Source organism: Panthera leo, chromosome A2, assembly GCF_018350215.1.
Source record: "Panthera leo isolate Ple1 chromosome A2, P.leo_Ple1_pat1.1, whole genome shotgun sequence".
Lineage (NCBI taxonomy): Eukaryota > Metazoa > Chordata > Mammalia > Carnivora > Felidae > Panthera > Panthera leo.
Window position 1 is genome coordinate 9,392,928 of NC_056680.1, and position 15,755 is coordinate 9,408,682.

At 56.7% G+C, this 15,755-nt stretch overlaps 1 protein-coding gene across 1 annotated transcript in view; it reads right to left on the minus strand.

The window, feature by feature from the left end:
* The window catches only part of CACNA1A (calcium voltage-gated channel subunit alpha1 A), a 106,859-nt gene that overhangs the window by 39,992 nt on the left and 51,112 nt on the right, over window positions 1-15,755 (minus strand). Inside the window, 5 exon segments of the mRNA XM_042927282.1 lie at window positions 839-945; window positions 1,632-1,691; window positions 6,116-6,245; window positions 7,530-7,668; window positions 9,128-9,591. Of these exon segments, the coding sequence (XP_042783216.1) occupies window positions 839-945; window positions 1,632-1,691; window positions 6,116-6,245; window positions 7,530-7,668; window positions 9,128-9,591 (900 nt within the window).

A 15,755-nucleotide genomic window follows, 5' to 3' on the forward strand; every position in this document is an offset into this window, starting at 1 on the left:
TCTGGGATTGACCCACTGCGGTGGGCGCACACAGGGTCCGCCAAGAAGACCTGGGGGTGAAGGGCCGGCTAGGTCTCCTCAACCTGCCCCAAATGTCTAGAACTTGAGGAACGCACCGCCGAGTTCGCTCTCGGGGCCCTAAGACCTCGCGGGTGCTCAGCCCTTGGGTACCACCTTGAGATGCCTCCCAGAGCTCAGGAGCCATCTTGGAATGGGTCCCCACAATTTGGGTGCCATCTTGGAGAGAATGGCTGCCCGGCCCTTGGGTGCCGTTCTGGGATGGCTACCCACGACCCAGGGGCCATCTCGGAGTTGCACAACGATGCATGGCCTTTCAGAGGGCAGAGAGTCTTAGGACCTGCCGGGACACGTGAAGGACACACAAGGGGAGTCACCAGGTCCACAACTACTGAGCCTGCAGACACAGGGCGGGGGGGGGGGGGGGTCCGAATTCTCATGCACATTCGTTCCCTGATTTTCTTTTTAGGGGGTCTCGAAGAGACAGCGGTTGGGGTGGAGCTTGTAGAGCAGAGGGAGGATGAAATGTCCCGGCGGGGCTATTCTACTGAAAGCAGCGGAGCGAGGGGCCAGTGACGTGTCTGCGCGAGGAGGTAGAAGGTGGGGTCCCTTCTCTTCCTTCCTCCACAGGGGCCGTCATGCAAAAGCCAGTCGAAGCTCTTCCTGGCGTAGCATGCGGATGTTTCCCACCCTCCCCCAACCTCCCAGAACCCACTCTCCCGTCTCTATGCCCTGAGAACACGTTCCCTGGTCCAACAGGCAGCCCCCGGCCGGGGGCGGGGCGCAGAGAGGCAAGTGGAAACCTCAGGAGGACACTTACGTGAAGGCAAAGGCCACCAGGGCCCCACTGACCACTATGAAGTCGAGAATGTTCCAGAGGTCGCGGAAGTAGGCACCCTGGTGCAGGACGAGCCCCAGGTCGATCATCTAGGGGTGAGAAGAGACGGTGCTCGGGTCCCCTCGTCCCACTTGGGGGAGCAGTCCCCACCCTTCCAGTCTCTGGGGGGAAGGGCACCAGGAGGGGACACGCGGAGGGGAGCCCAGTGGACCTCCCCATCTCACGAAGGGCAGTTCTGGCCTGCTGGTTCTTAGGTCCAAACCTCGATGCCCCCCTCCACTCCTCTTTGTCTCATTCCCCAACGTGGAATTCACCAGGAAGCCTGGCAAGAACCTGCCCACCTTCTCCACCACCCTGGCCTGCCCCCCACCACCCTCTGCCTGGCCCGGTACAATCGCCTGCTCCTAGATCTCAGCTCCCACCCGCCCTGCCCCTCCCTCAAGCCCATCCTCCCCACCGAGGCCAGAGGGTGCCCGTGGCATGGGCAGGAGTCAAGTTCCTCCTCTGCTCAGAGCCCTCCATGGCTCCCACCTCGCTCGGGGTAAAAGTCAAAGTTCTCCCCGTGGCCCACAAGGCCCCGCCGGATCTGTCCCTGTCACCTCCCTGCTCTCATCTCTCCGCCCTGGGTTCTCCACTCTCCTCACTCACTCCTTCCAGTTCTCACCGCTGCTCCAATACACCAAGCATTTCTAACCCCCCCGGGGAAGCCACCTGCGCCAGGGTGGCATTCTTGAGAGTGAAGTTTCCCTTGGATCTTGGCTCTCTCAGCACTCACCTTGATCACCATCTCAAAGGTAAAGACGCCTGTAAAAACGTAGTCAAAATACCGTAGCACCTGTAGGGGATCAAAGCAAAGGGGCAGCAGATCACTGGCTTGCTCCAGCAGAGTCCCCAGGAACCTAGTAAAGGCCCACTGGAGCGTGTGGCCCCCAGCAAAGTCCCCAAGGAACAGACTCTCCAAGCAGAGGGGGAAACACGGCTGCCACATACAGTTGGGCAGGGTGGGCACTGTACAAGGGCCCCTCCCACCCCGTCTCATAGTGCAGATTAGTACGTTGTGTATGAAACTGTCCAGCAGATGGCAGAAAAGTCCTAACAAAACCACTCAGGGTGGTTTGCTTACCCACGGGAAGGGCGCCTTTTTTTTTTTTTTTTTTTTCATTTGCCCAAAGCTCAATATAAAGGAAAGGTGATCTTAGGGACGTTCCGGGAGGACTGTAACCCTGTTGGCGACCGGTCTGACCTCCTCCCCACGCCCTTGACCTGCTGGGTCTCCTAGGTGAGAAGTCCTAAACATGACCGGCCTTCTAAGCCAGACATTGGGGGGGGGTCAAACTCACCACCGTGGTCTCCCCCAGCAGATCTGCGGCCACATCGTCACCATGGTGGGGGGATTCTCCCCGCACCCCTCCCTCCCCCCACTCCCTCGTGCGGGGCCAGGGCTGGGTGGTCTCCACCTGGCTGAGCAACGGCCCGCAGCCTGGCCCCTCTCCAGGCCATGCCACAGCACGGCTCTGGTGTGGCCTTGGCAGGAGGATGTGGTTATGCTGACACAGCAAGCGCACGTTGGAAGGGCTGATATTTACTGAGCACCACCGCCAGAGGGCGCCCGTGAGCACCGGAGTCCGGTTAGGGTCCTTCTCTGCCCTAGAATCCTCTACGGCTCTGATCTCACTTGAGGTAAGGGCCAAAGTCCTCCTGGTGGCCCCCGAGGCCCCGAACGATCTGCCTGGTCACCTCTATGCCTTCACCTCCACTCACCGTCCTTTGTTCACTCTACACCCGTCACTCTGGGCGTCTTCACCGCAGGGCCTTTGTACAGGTGGTTACCTCTGCCTGGAATGCTCTCCCCCATGTCCTGCCTGATTCCCTCTTTATGGCTTGGCTCAACTCTCACTTGCTCGGTGAAGCCTTCCCCTACTGCCTGTTTAAAGTCCTACTTCCTGGCGCTCGCAATTTTCCTTACCAGACCAACCACCCACCCCTGCGAACGATTTGTTGTCATTTGTTATAGTCATCAGTAACCTCATCGTCCACGTTTCTGACCTGAGGTCAGCCCCACGCGGCCAGGGACGTTTGGCTATGCCTGTAGTGTCTCCAGCTCATAACACAGGCTCAAGCATACAGTTGGCACTCAACAAATGTTTGCGGAATGAATGCATGAGTAGCTGGAAGGGTCCTGGGGATCTGTGTGGTCACACCTCACGTTCCCGTTACGCGTGGGGCTTGAAGGGCCATCAGGGCCCAGAGTGGCCAGGATGGCTGGCTCCCTGAGGTGGGGGGGTTGGCAGGTTCAAGGTGCTGGAAGGATCTGGGTGCAGAGAGAGCAGTTTAGGTGCACCGGGCGGAGGGCTCAGCAGGGCCAGAGGCCGCCTGGCGCTCTGTGAGCTCTGGGAAGGCAGGGACCATCTGCTAACCTGTCACTCCTTGACGTTTAGCTCTGTGCGTGGCACATACTATTTGCTCATTAATTGCTAAATAAAGCAATGAATGAAAAGCAGAGAGGGGGTGCCTGGGTGGCTCAGTCAGTTAAGCGTCCGACTTCGACTCAGGTCACCATCTCACGGTTCGTGAGTTCGAGCCCTAGGTCAGGCTCTGTGCTGACAGCTCGGAGCCCGGAGCCTGCTTCGGAGCCTGTGTCTCCCTCGCTCTCTGTCCCTCCCCCACTCGCGTCCTGTCTCTCTCTCTCCTTCAAAAATAAATAAACATTAAAAAAAATTAAAAAAAGAAAAGAAAAGCAGAGAGGAAAAAAGGAATGAGGGGAGTGGGGGAGGGGCAGGCCACGTGGTCAGGGGAATCAACTTCTGGAGAACTGAGGGGTTGTGAGTTCGAGCTCCCACGCTGGGTGTCGAGATTACTCAGAAATAAAATCTTATCAAAAAAAAAAAAAAAAAACAACTCTGGAGAACCGAATTAAGTCGGACAAGAGGAAATCAAGGAAACCGAGAGACCAGTAAATCAGGTTTGACTCTCTCGGATGTGCGGATCCTTTGCCCTAAGCAAATGACAACTTCCTGTGGCTCAGTTTACTCCAAACAGGTGCTCGGGCTCATTTATCCCAGGGAAACGCAGATCAAAGTCCCAGAGAGCCTCTGCGTCATACCCACCAGGTCGGCCAAAGGAGTCTCCAGGCCCCAGGGTTGACAAGCCTGGGGAGTGGGGGGTGGGGGGGGGGGGCACGAGGTTGGGTGACAGAAGAGAGGCACAGAATTATTCCATCTGTTTTCGTGTCAGAAATGAGCAACAACACCCAACTAAAACTAGAGTAGCTAAGCTCGTTCCAGAAGGGAGGTCCCTTCTGGTTACCGCTAGGGTTGGGTTATCCAGCGTGGACCCTTGGGGCTGGGGCATTCCCCTCGCGGGGGCTGCCCTGTGCCCCTGAGGGGGCCGAGCACCCCTCTGGGTGCCAGGAGCTCCCCGTGGCCCACCCCAAGTCGTGACAACCCAAATGTGTCTCCAGACGTCCCCGGATGTGAACCCTGACTTCAGAGGGGGGAAAGGGGGCACTGAGGAGGTGTGCCCGGTGTGGGGGGTGGTTTTGTTTCACTTCCTGCCCCGTGGGGGGGGGGTCCCCGGGCATCAGCTGGCCGTGTGGGGCCACAGTGCCCTTGAAGAGGCGGGGGCTTCGAGGAGAGAAGTTTCAACTGCAAAATGCAGCAGGCAGGGGTCGGGATAAGGCTTTGCAGACGCCCCGTGGGGCTGGTCCGAGCCCCGCCGGGCTCCCTCAGGTCCAGGAACCGCAGCGGTACCCCCGCCAGTGACAGAGCCTTCTCTGACCTCCTAGAGTCTGCAGGGGGGTTGCTGACCGCTCCTGGGACACCCCCTCCCGGGCCTGGCTCCCTGCAGTCCCCCGGGGTGGGGAGAGCTGGCCGTAGAGAACAGAGCGCAGCCTCAGCCCTGCCCTGGTGCTCGTTTCTTCCGGGAGCCGTGTTCTAATTATTTCCTTCCAGCTCCCCCCTCGGGTCCCCAGGGGCCCTGCCAGGCCTGCAAAGGAAGGGAAAGTGCAAGGTAAGCTGCTGTCGGGCAGGCTTGATTTATGGGGCTTGCCAGCCTCACCAGGCTCCTAACCTACTTAGCCAGGGCGGCAGGGCCTGGCTCCCAGCGGAAAATGTGCCCCTGGCTCCGGGCAGGGGGGCAGCGATGGGGGGGGGGCGTGCAGGAAGGAGCTGGGGAAGGAGGTTCTGCCACCGGTGTGGAATCTGCCAGGCCCTCGCTTCTCAGTGCCTCACTTTCCCCTCTCAACCACAGGCACGCGCCCATTCTTGCTGGGCAGGACTTAAGGGGAGCCATGCGCAAAGTAGGTGCTCCAAAAACGGACACAGTTGAGGGAAGCAGAAGGAGCGACAGGGGAGGCAGCATTGGGATTCTGCCGTGTGGTCTCGGCCAGGTCACTGAACCTGCCCGAGCCTCAGTTTCACCATCTGTCCAATGGGGATACCTGGGAGAGCTTACATGCCAAGTGCCGGGGCTTGTGCTCTGAACACAACCGCCACTCAGTTATCAGGAACCGTTAGCAGACCCTGCGCCCCTAAAAGGAGAGCCTTGCAGCTCTCCAAACAGCTGAAAGTGTAGGCTGTGTTTCTGCGCCAAGAGAGTTCTTTCTCTTGGTTCTCCTGGGTGGCTCAGTCGGCTAAGCGTCCGACTCCGGCTCAGGTCACAATCTCGGGGTTCGTGGGTTCCAGCCCTCGTCGGGCTCTGTGCTGATGGCTCAGAGCCCGGAGCCGGCTTCGAGGTGTGTGTCTCCCTCTCCCTTTGTCCCTCCCCCACTGGCTCTCTCTGTCTCCCCCTAAAAATAAGCATTTAAAAAAAGCAGCGTCCTTTCTTTCAAAGCTCTTGTCAAAGCCAAGATCAAAGCCAAGAAGTCTGTTGGGTGAGGCCCGGCGGCCAAGGGGATACCTGTGGGGCACCCCTGCCTGGGTACTCCCTACGTTCCAGGCAGAGGGTGCGCACCCCCACCTAACGCCAGCCTCGCTCCCCCTGCCCGGGATTTCAGCAACTTCCGGCCCCTCCTGCCCTCGGCCGCCTTTCCCCCACCAGGTGCACAGTCACAACTCCCTCGAGGGACGTCCCGCCCCCAAGAGCATACGCGACCAATCAGGGCTTCCCCCGCCCCCACCGGAAGCCGTGGTGAGCCCAGGGCTGTGCCCAGGGGTACCCCTGACATTCCCTCCAGCCTGGCTGGCAGCGTTGAGGACGCAGGGGAAGGTGGCCCGTAGCAGAGCGGCCCGGCCAGCAGGGCGCCCGCGGAGCGGGACTCACGTTGTTTCGCGGTGCGTTGGGCTGCACGGGATCCTCAGCCGCCAGGGCGATGCTGCTCATGGCAATGACCATGAGGATGCACATCTCAAAGTAGCGCAGGTTCAGGATGTAGTGGCACAGGCGGCGAAGGCTGTGGGGACAGGTGGGCGTGCAGGGGTCCACTCAGACTGTGGGCTCCCAAGCCCTTTCCTCCTGTAATCTCCTTCTGTCACCCACCACCACCTGAGCTCTCTGACTCCCAAGGTTCTATACCCCACCCAGTGTCAAGATCTTCCCCCTGGGGGCCCTCTCGGGGGTTCACGGAGCCCCAAGAAGGTGGCGGGGGGGGGGGGGGGGCCCTCGGCCAGGGAAGATAGTCACGGGCCCCGTGGATAGGTTCCTTTCACTTCCAAACAACCCTCTGGGAAAATCTTGATTCCCGGGACGAGTTGAAGAAATACTGTCCTTGATTCTGCAGGAGACGAAAGGGTTTTTTATGCATAAAATACCCTATGGTCAAACAAAATTGGGAAATTCTGGGTTAAACAGATTTCTTTTTTTTTTTTTTTTTTTTAATGAATTGAGTGACCTTAGGCAAGTTGCTTATCCCCTGTGCCTCAGTGCTCTACCTGTGAAATGGCCGTAATAATGGTGCCTACCTTACAAGAATGTGAGGCTCCAAAGAGTTCATATATGCCTGGCACATAGTAAGGGCTCCAGAAAATCAGTTACTGAAATGATTAACCGCGGGCCTTATCAGAGCCTTTGATGGGGTACTAGGATAACACTTAAGTACTTAACCTCTTAAGTGGGGCTAATAATATTAATAAATATGTCACAAGGTTGTGTGAGTTTTCTTGGTCAGGAAGCATTTTGCGGGACCAGGGTTTCGAGGAATAGCCTCCGGAAAGACGCAACCCTCCATGAACCACCGTGACACGCATGTAATAAGTCTCTCCCCTGAATAATCTTTCCTCCTCAAGGATGCCCAAGACAAAGGGCTATGGAACTCAGAGACCATCTGCCTAGAATCCAAATCCTTGTGGAGCAGAGGTGAGGAGCCAGAGCTCAGGGACCAGGGCCGCCAGGTATGACGGTAACAGGTTGCGCACTGCACAAGGCAGCCACGTCTTAGGGGCGCCTCTCACATTACAGACCGTGTGGAGTTGAATATTTATGACAAGGATTTCTAGCTGATGGCAGGAAGGGGTCTTCCCCGCTCCCCCAAATCAGTACTTTATGAGAAATTTCTCTCTTATAGGACTTAGGAAAAGAGCATCAGTTTCTCATCTGCTCAAACACCCCCTATGGGACTAACCGTGATCTGGGCAGCAACTCTCCCCGTTACCCTCTGTCTGCGCCTGCCCTCTGGCTTGACTTCGAGTGCCCCAGTGGGAGCCCCGGGCCCCCTGCCCTGGCCACAGGCCGTACTCACGGGTTGGTTGTGGACAGGATAAACATCGAGCTGTACGGGGGCATGGGCTTGGGGCCGTCTTCCCCAGGGTCGTCTTCCTCCTCCTCCTTCTTCTCTTCCTCCTTTTTTGGCAGTGGGTCTGGGTTGGCGTTTTTGTTCACTGTGGGGACAAGAACCAACACAGGGCTCCCTCCGTGATTTCCCACAAGCCTCTGGGCTCCGGGCCGCTCCCCAGGGCAGACAATAAGCGGCTGACATTTACAACGTGCCTACTATGTGCCAGGCACCACGGTATGTCGGTGAATCCTCACGTGACCCTACGAGGTTTGTTCTTGAAAAGCTCCGTTTTACAGACGATGCAGCTGCGGCACAGAGAGGTGAAGTGACTTGCCTAAGGTCACACGGATTTGAACCTGGTCCCAGGTCGTCCCTGCACTCGACCGCTCGGTAGACAACCTTGAGTCTGGTGGGACCCTCACAGGATATTAACACAAACCTGCCCCCATCCCACTGGACTTCACTTGGAGGCGGGTGACATGAGCCCCAATAGCCCCACTTTACAGATGGTAACACTGAGCCCTCTCTTCGTCAAACTGCAGGGTTTGCCCCCATTAACACCCCTCTCTTGATGGGAAGCGTCACTGCCCTCCTGAGCGTTGATTCTGCAGCCTAACCTTGCTAGGAGTCTGTGGGCAGGCGGAGTGTCCCTGAGCCTCAGTATTTCCGTCTGAAAAATGGGCATAGTGACCAGAGTCACCCTGTGGGACTGCGGTGGGCGTTTATTAAGCAGACTCACGGAAATCTCCTACACAGAACTGACAAGTAAGAGGAACCATCTAGTTACATCTAGTTCAGAAATAATAAGCTTGGTGGGTCGTTTCTAAGTTCTTAGTGCTCTTCTGACCCCAATCTTACGTGGTGGGGGGTCTGGGGGTCAAAAACTGCCAGTCTCTCAAGGGTCTAGACCTGAGCCGTGCAACAGTGGCTAGTCCAAACCACGAAAGGCTGTAAGTGTAAAACACACTGAATTTCTAAGACAGAGTACAAGAATAAGAACGTAAAATAGACGATTAATCACGTGAAAAATACTGATCATATGTTGAAATGGTGGCATTTTGGACAAATAAACAACACTTTGGGTTAGACGCAACTTATTATTAGAGTTCATTGCACCTTTTTCTTTTTTCTTTTTTAAATCACTCCTTCCTCCCTCCTTCTCTCCCTTCTTTCTTTCCATGGCCTGCGTCGCATTTCTTTTGGACAGCGCTGCTCTAGGGAATCATGGGAGGCCCCCTCAATTTCCATCAGAAGGATCCATGGTGGCTTCCCGGGTCCCCCCTGGGAATTTGGGATGCGGGCAATATCGCTAAACCCTACCGAGAGGGGACAGTGTCAGGAGTTGTACACATATTAACCCTCCCGGCAGTCCCGTGGGGGCGGGACCCATATTTTGAGAGGGTGCCCATTTTGAGAGGAAGAAACCGAGGGCAGAGAGGTAGGCTCAACTGTCCAGGGTCCCCCAGCCAAGCCTCCGGGGACTGGGCCCGAGGCGGCCGCTCCGGGGGACCCCGGGTGCCCCGCCCGGTGATGTGTTCAGCCGAGGGGGGCGGGGGTCTCACCTTGGACGACGGTGTGGTTGAGGGGGGGCGGGCAGGCCGGGGGGATGTCCACCGTGGTGTGATCGGGTTTCCTGGCAGTCTTTGCTGAGTTGGTCTGTGTGCTGCTGGGGTTGGTGACGATAAGGCTGTTCTCGGGGGTCTTGGGGGGGCCGGGGTCGGACGGGTCCCCCGGGTTGTTGGGCGCCCGGCGCCCGGCGGCGTTCTGGGGGTTCGCGGCCACGGCGGGCGGTGCTGGCACGGGGCCGGGGTCGGTGCTGTTTCCGGTCCTGGAGGGGCTCTGGGGCAGGCCGGGGCGGCCGAGGCTGTCGTGGGCGCCGGCCGACCCCGCGGTGGCCAGCTTGTTGTTCCTCATGTTGTCAATGTCCTCGGCCAGCGGCGGGTCCTGGCGGCCCAAGTCCTGCTGGATTGGCCGGGTGGTCGACAGGTTGGGGCCCGACACGGGGACCCCGGAGCCCTGGTTCTCTCTGTAGAAGGCAGGCCAACGAGAAAGGACCCGTAACGGAGTTAGAGGCATAGAACGCATGTTCTGGACCCCGCCCCAACTTTCTGCCAGAGCCTGCATTCAGCCTACAGGCCCCCCATGAGCTCCTGGGCAGGACTGGGGCGCACGGTGTTTTCTGGAGTGGCTAAAGCAGACACGGGGACACCATCCCTCTAGGGGTACAGTTGCCTCGTGGCTTTACATGCCTGCAGTATTTACGTCCCCTCCCAAAATTCCAGTTTGGGGGAGCACACAACACAGGCAAGTAAACAACGTAAAAAATAACAAAAGTCATAACAGCAAACGCCTCAGTAACACAAGCTCGCAGGTGCCGTTCTAAGCACTTGACTTGTAACCTCCCCTGTGTCCTCAGCCCCGCGAGGCGTAATGACTGGCACCTGTTTTACAGATGAGACCATTGTAGCCCAGAGAGGTTAAGTCTGTTGCCCAAGGCCACACAGCTGGTAAGTGAACTGGGTAATTTTTCACGGGGATACAGGTGTGACGGGCACAGGGCAACCCAGGCAGAGGGAACCCAGCCGGTGCAAGGGTCCTGAAGTGGGGACAGGCTTGTTGAGCTTCAGGAGGCTGGTGTGGCTGGAGGTGGAGAGGGAGGGAGACGCGGTGGGTAGGAGTCTGGTGCCTCAGTTACTCGAATAATTAACACTACGCAGATGGACACGAGAAGAAAAGAGCCTGAGCGTTCGGGGGCACGGGGGGAGGAGACAGAAATGTGAAGGGTCCCGGCTGATTTTCCACCTCGGTGCCCTCCGGGACATCAGCTCTGCGAGGCAAGGGGTTTATTTTTGTCTCTCTTGTTCACAGCTGTGCATCCAGCGTCAGAACAGGGCCTGGCACCCGGCACGCGCTTGGCCGCTTCTCGTCGAATGGTCAACCAATGCCCCCATTTCTCAGATGAGGACACTGCGGCCCAGAAATCCCACAGGCCCAGACCGCTCATCGACCCCTGCCTCCCCCCCGTCTGCACACTCACCCCTAGCTTGCCAGACACCCCCCCCCCCCCAGGAGCCGTGGCCCCAGGGAGGGCGGCTGGGGTCTAGGGCCTGTCTGGTGCCTCCTCGGCTGGCCCCAGCTCCGCCCGCCTGAGCCAAGTGGACCCGGCCCCCCAGTCTGCTCTGTTCACTCTCACACGCCCCTCTGGACCCTCGGTCTTCGGACGAGGGGCCTCATCCTTCCCCAGTCCCTGTGTGACGGCCCCGGTGGAGTCCGTTTCCCGGAAACCCCAGGACATCTGTTGTCTATAATCTCAATGACTTCTCCCTCCAGAGGGTTCTACGATCCAGAACTTCTCTCTCTGGGGCTCCTGAAAGGCTGCCCCAATTCTGCTTCCTGTATCGTCCACTGCTCCTCATAATAGCTCACCGTGTACCAGACTCCACAAAGCAACTCCTGTGATTCTCAGAATCGCTGTGGGAAGTGGGTAGTATTGTTAGTCCCATTTTACAGATGAGGAAACCGAGGCTCGGAAACAGGAAGGGCCTTGGCCCGAGGCCGCACAGCCACAGCCAGTTGGTGGCAGAGGCAGCTTGGAGCCCAGACGACAGGGCTCTGGTGCCCATACTGCTAAACCCCTACCCGACACTCCGCTTCTCTAAGCAGCCTGAGATCTCCCCGAAGGCTTAGCCCAGCGCTGATGGATGCGGGGGCATCCTTGGCACTCGCCCTCATGGCCAAGGGCGTGAGCCAGCCCCTGGCTCCGTCAGCTCATTAACTTCTCAAACAATCTTAGGAGGCAGGGGTCACGATGCCTCCCATTATACAGATGCGGAAACTGAGTCCTGGAGAAGCCGAGTCGTAATAGAAAACGGTTTTCTCAGGCTGTCCCCACCACACGCTTGCTCAGGACACCGGAAGTGAGCAAGAGACAGCACGTAGATCATCACACCGTTCGTTGACCAGCTGGGAGATCAGGAGCCATCGCAGGCACCACAGCCCAGGCCCAATCTGGAAACGTCCATCCACCTAACCCTTCTTCGTTTTAGTTCTGCATTTTACCTTGCAAAAGTCCGGTGTTTTTAGGAGGCGGAAGGGCAGGCCCAGCCGGGTTTCTCCCTTCTCAGTCACGGGAGTGGGCCGGAGTGAGCTGGGTTTGAGTCTCGGCAAAGCCACTCGCTAGCTGTGTGACCTTCTGGGGTTTGATTAACCTCTCTGAGCCCGGGTCTCTTGTTTTAAAATTAGGAATATAGCAGCGGAACCTTGCCTGTAACTTGGGGACTACGGTGGGGATCCTGGAGCCGATGTGCTATGTAACCATTGGTGAGAAACACTCAGCTGTTTCTAAACGGTCACCGGGTGGGCGTGGTAACTTCCCTGAGTCGCTATGAGGAACACACGCGTTACCGGGCCGAGGGCCGGGTTTTAAACCCGCTGGGTTTAGAACGTGCTTGGGACCAGTGACCCTTCATCCTTCCCGACACCCCTCTTTTGGAATAGGAACGTCTACCCCACGTCTGTCCCCCGACTGTATTCTGGAGGCAGGGAATCTGTCCTTCCAGTTTCCCGTCCACAGAGGGACAGGGATTTGGCCCCCAAATGGATCTTACCCAGAGTCTCACCCACACCCGACTTAGAGGATGAGACTCAGGATCTCCGAGCTGGTGCTGTGACGGACAGGTTTAGACTTCTGGGGATGCTGGGGTGGGGAGGTGAGTATACGCCGCCCGTGAAATGGACACGCGTTTGGGCGGGGGGCGTCAGAGGGCAGACGGCGTCAGAGGGCAGTGGGTCGAACGGTGGCCCCTCCAAAAATATGTCCAGATTTTCCTAACAAGAGAGAGCTATCCCTAGCACAAAGCAGGCTCGGGTGAATTTCTCTTTCAAAGAGAACCTAAATCCCTCGGCCACCGTGTGAAGAGGTCACACTAAAGAACACAGCAGCTGAGACCATGGTGAACCTCGTGGGGACGTCAGCCTCCCGCCCGGGGCCGGGAGCCCCTTGTCTGGATGGAGGGGCTGCAGGCGTTCTGTCCTGTTTGGCTCCCTCTGTCGACCCTGTCTGCTGTGGAGCCTTCCTTCCGAGCTCAGCCTGCAAGGCCACCGCACATCGATCTCCAAGGAGAACTCAAAAGGGGCAGAAAACTTTGAAGTCAGGCCCCTTCCCCCTTCCCTCCTGGGGACGTGCATCATCTGCCCGGAATAGGCAGCCGGTTGCATAACCCCATCTGCACCGCGTGCCTCTGACAGCTAATCACTTCAGCATCCTTCCGCCAGGGGCGATGGCCACCTTGCCCGGGGCGTGCTCAGGCCCCCAGGAGCAGAGGACGGTCCTGCTTCCCTGGGTCACCAGGTTCTAATCCCCACAGCCACCTCTGCTGGAGGTGGGACTAGCATCAGGAAACTGAGGCCCAGAGAGGCAAAGGCATTTGGCAGGTGTCCCCCAGCTGGGAAAGGGCTGGGCTGGACTCTGGTTCTACAGATTCAAAAAAAAAAAAAAAAAGTTTATTTATTTATTTTGAGAGGGGGGAGGGGCAGAGAGAGAGAGAGAGAGAGAGGAGAGAGAATCCCCAAAACTCCACATTCAGCACAGAGCCTGACTCGGGGCTCGACCCCACGACCCTGGGATCATGACCTAAGCCAAAATCAAGACACCCAGGCACCTCTGGTCCCACAGATTTTAAGCTACGGCACCACTTGGTGAAGAAAATGTTGCAGTGGACAGCCTGGGGGCATGGAATGGGGGTGCTGGAGCCACTGGCTAAGGCTCACTGGGGGTGCTGTAACATCAGGGCGTTAATGGATGGCGCGCCCCTCTTCTCCCCACGCAGGACAGACTGTGGGGCTCAGCGGTCCCGGATGTCTCCTTGCTCTTCCTGGGGTCTGGGTTTCACGGTGATGGGAGGGAGCAGGTGGAACTACGGCACCGAGATGTCACTTCTGGGGTGACACAGATCTGGGCAAAAGATTTCCCTGCTCAGCCGGGTCCAGCAGGAAGAACTGCCCAGGTCTGGGACCCACAGCGTTTAATTGGGAGTCAGGGAAAGCGATACCTTCCCTTTGGTCACCCCGGGGTGCCACCGGGCTCGGCCGCCCGGCGTGGGGGATCTGGGCGCAGAGGCTACTGAACGATGTAGAATGAATGAAATAGAATGTGCTTCCGTCCACTTTTCACCGGGATGAGCTGGGCGGGGGGCATTTAAAGCTGGGGACGCCGACGAAGAAGACAGGAGGTGTAATTGGGGGAGAGACAGAAAGGAAACAATTCTATGTATATTATCAATGTTTTGGAGAAGGAAAAACACAGCGTGTGTCTGGGAAAAGGTCTAAGAAATGACAAAAAGGAAAAATGCAGGTGGCAGACCCCTTAGGCTGGGTTCTTATCCCACTGCTGCTATCGGCTTGCGGTGCCCGGGGAAAATCCCTTCCCCTCTCTGGGCCTCAGTTTCCCCATCTGTGAAAGGAAGGAGCTGGGGTGGTCACTCTAAAGGCTATGGAGGCAAAGATGTTTTTTATATCTACTGATGAGAAAATCCTAATGGTGTAAGTAATACTGATTAACAGCAATAGCCATCCAGCTGACTGGACGGCTCAGTCAGTTGAGCGACCGACTCTTGGTTTCGGCTCAGGTCGTGATCTCACGGTTCATGGGATCAAGCCCCACATCCTGCTCGGGATTCTCTGTCTCCCTCTCTCTCTGCACCTCCCCTGCTCAGTCTCTGCCCCTCAAAAATAAGTCAACATTAAAAAACAAAAAACAAAAAAAAACCCAGGTGCCTGGTGGCTCAGGTCATGATCTGGCGGTATGTGAGTTCGAGCCCCGCGTCGGGCTCTGTGCTGACAGCTCAGAGCCTGGAGCCTGTTTCAGATTCTGTGTCTCCCTCTCTCTAACCCTCCCCCGTTCATGCTCTGTCTCTCTCTGCCTCAAAAATAAACGTTAAAAAAAAATTAAAAAAAATAAAAAAATAAAAAAATAAAAACAAGAATGACAATAATAGTAAATATTAGCAGTTGGCAGTATTAACAGCAACAGTGAATCACTAGTCCTTGATGATGGAGTTAGGTTCTGAATGCTGTATTCTACCTACATTAGCCTTTCCTTCATGACTTTCTTTTTTTTTTTTTTTTTTAAAGCAGGTTCCAGGCCTAGCTCAGGACCCTGAGATCACTACCTGAGCTGAGATCAGGAACTGGACCCCCGACCGGCTGAGCCATCCAGGCGTGCCCCCTCCGCCCCGCTTCACGACTTTTTAACGTCCCTGACACGGCCGAAAAATCTGCTCGTGATGACCTGCGTCATCGTGACTCCGTTCTACGTATCAGCGTATCTCGTATGCGTGAAATACACACCCCATCTCCCCAGAATGCGGCTACTGGACGCACTGAAGGAACACCAGACCCGATCGCATATGGAACTTCACCAAGGGGCGTTCTCCACTTTGGAAAATCTCAACACTGGTGGCCACTCCCTCGTGTCACCTGAACGGCCCACAGCACCCGGAGCCAGCCAGCATTTCCAGCTGTCGCATTCCTGGGGGCTCTGCACGCAGGGCCTTGCATCACTTAACTTTGCCCTCTGGACTCTTCTCGACTCAAAGTGTGGTCCTTGGACCAGCATCAGTGTCCCCTGGGAGCTCCTTAGAAAGGCAGAATCTCAGGCTGCACCTGAGACCCAAGGAATTAGAATCTGTAGCTTCAGAAGATCCCTGGGGATTCGCGCACACATTCAATTTTGGTTAAGTGCTGGCCTAGTGCCTATGTCATATAACAGAGCCACTTAAACACATCATTAAAAAATCAATACGATGCCCTCGTGGTGATATAAAAGAAAACTAACGGGACATCAATGAATATAAGAACGATGTCTGTTTCAACATCGCTGGGCTCCTATATATAGAATCACCACGGGACCGAAGGAGTGTTCCAAAATACCAAGAACACGAGGATGCTGTTTCCCACTGGGCAGGGCTCTGGCCTGGAACAGGCCTCCAGAAGCCTGAACCCCGCTCTCCTTTCAATTCCGAGGGCCCAGTGTGGCTTTTCAGATCCTTCGGGCACAGCACCAGGTAAAAAAGATGGCTGCCTCATTAACAGCTAAAAACGGTCTGCATGTACCGAGTACTTAAGGTGTCGGCTGCTCTTCTGGGTTTTTTGCACGAGTTATCTCTTCATTCCAGCAACGACCCAAGTGGA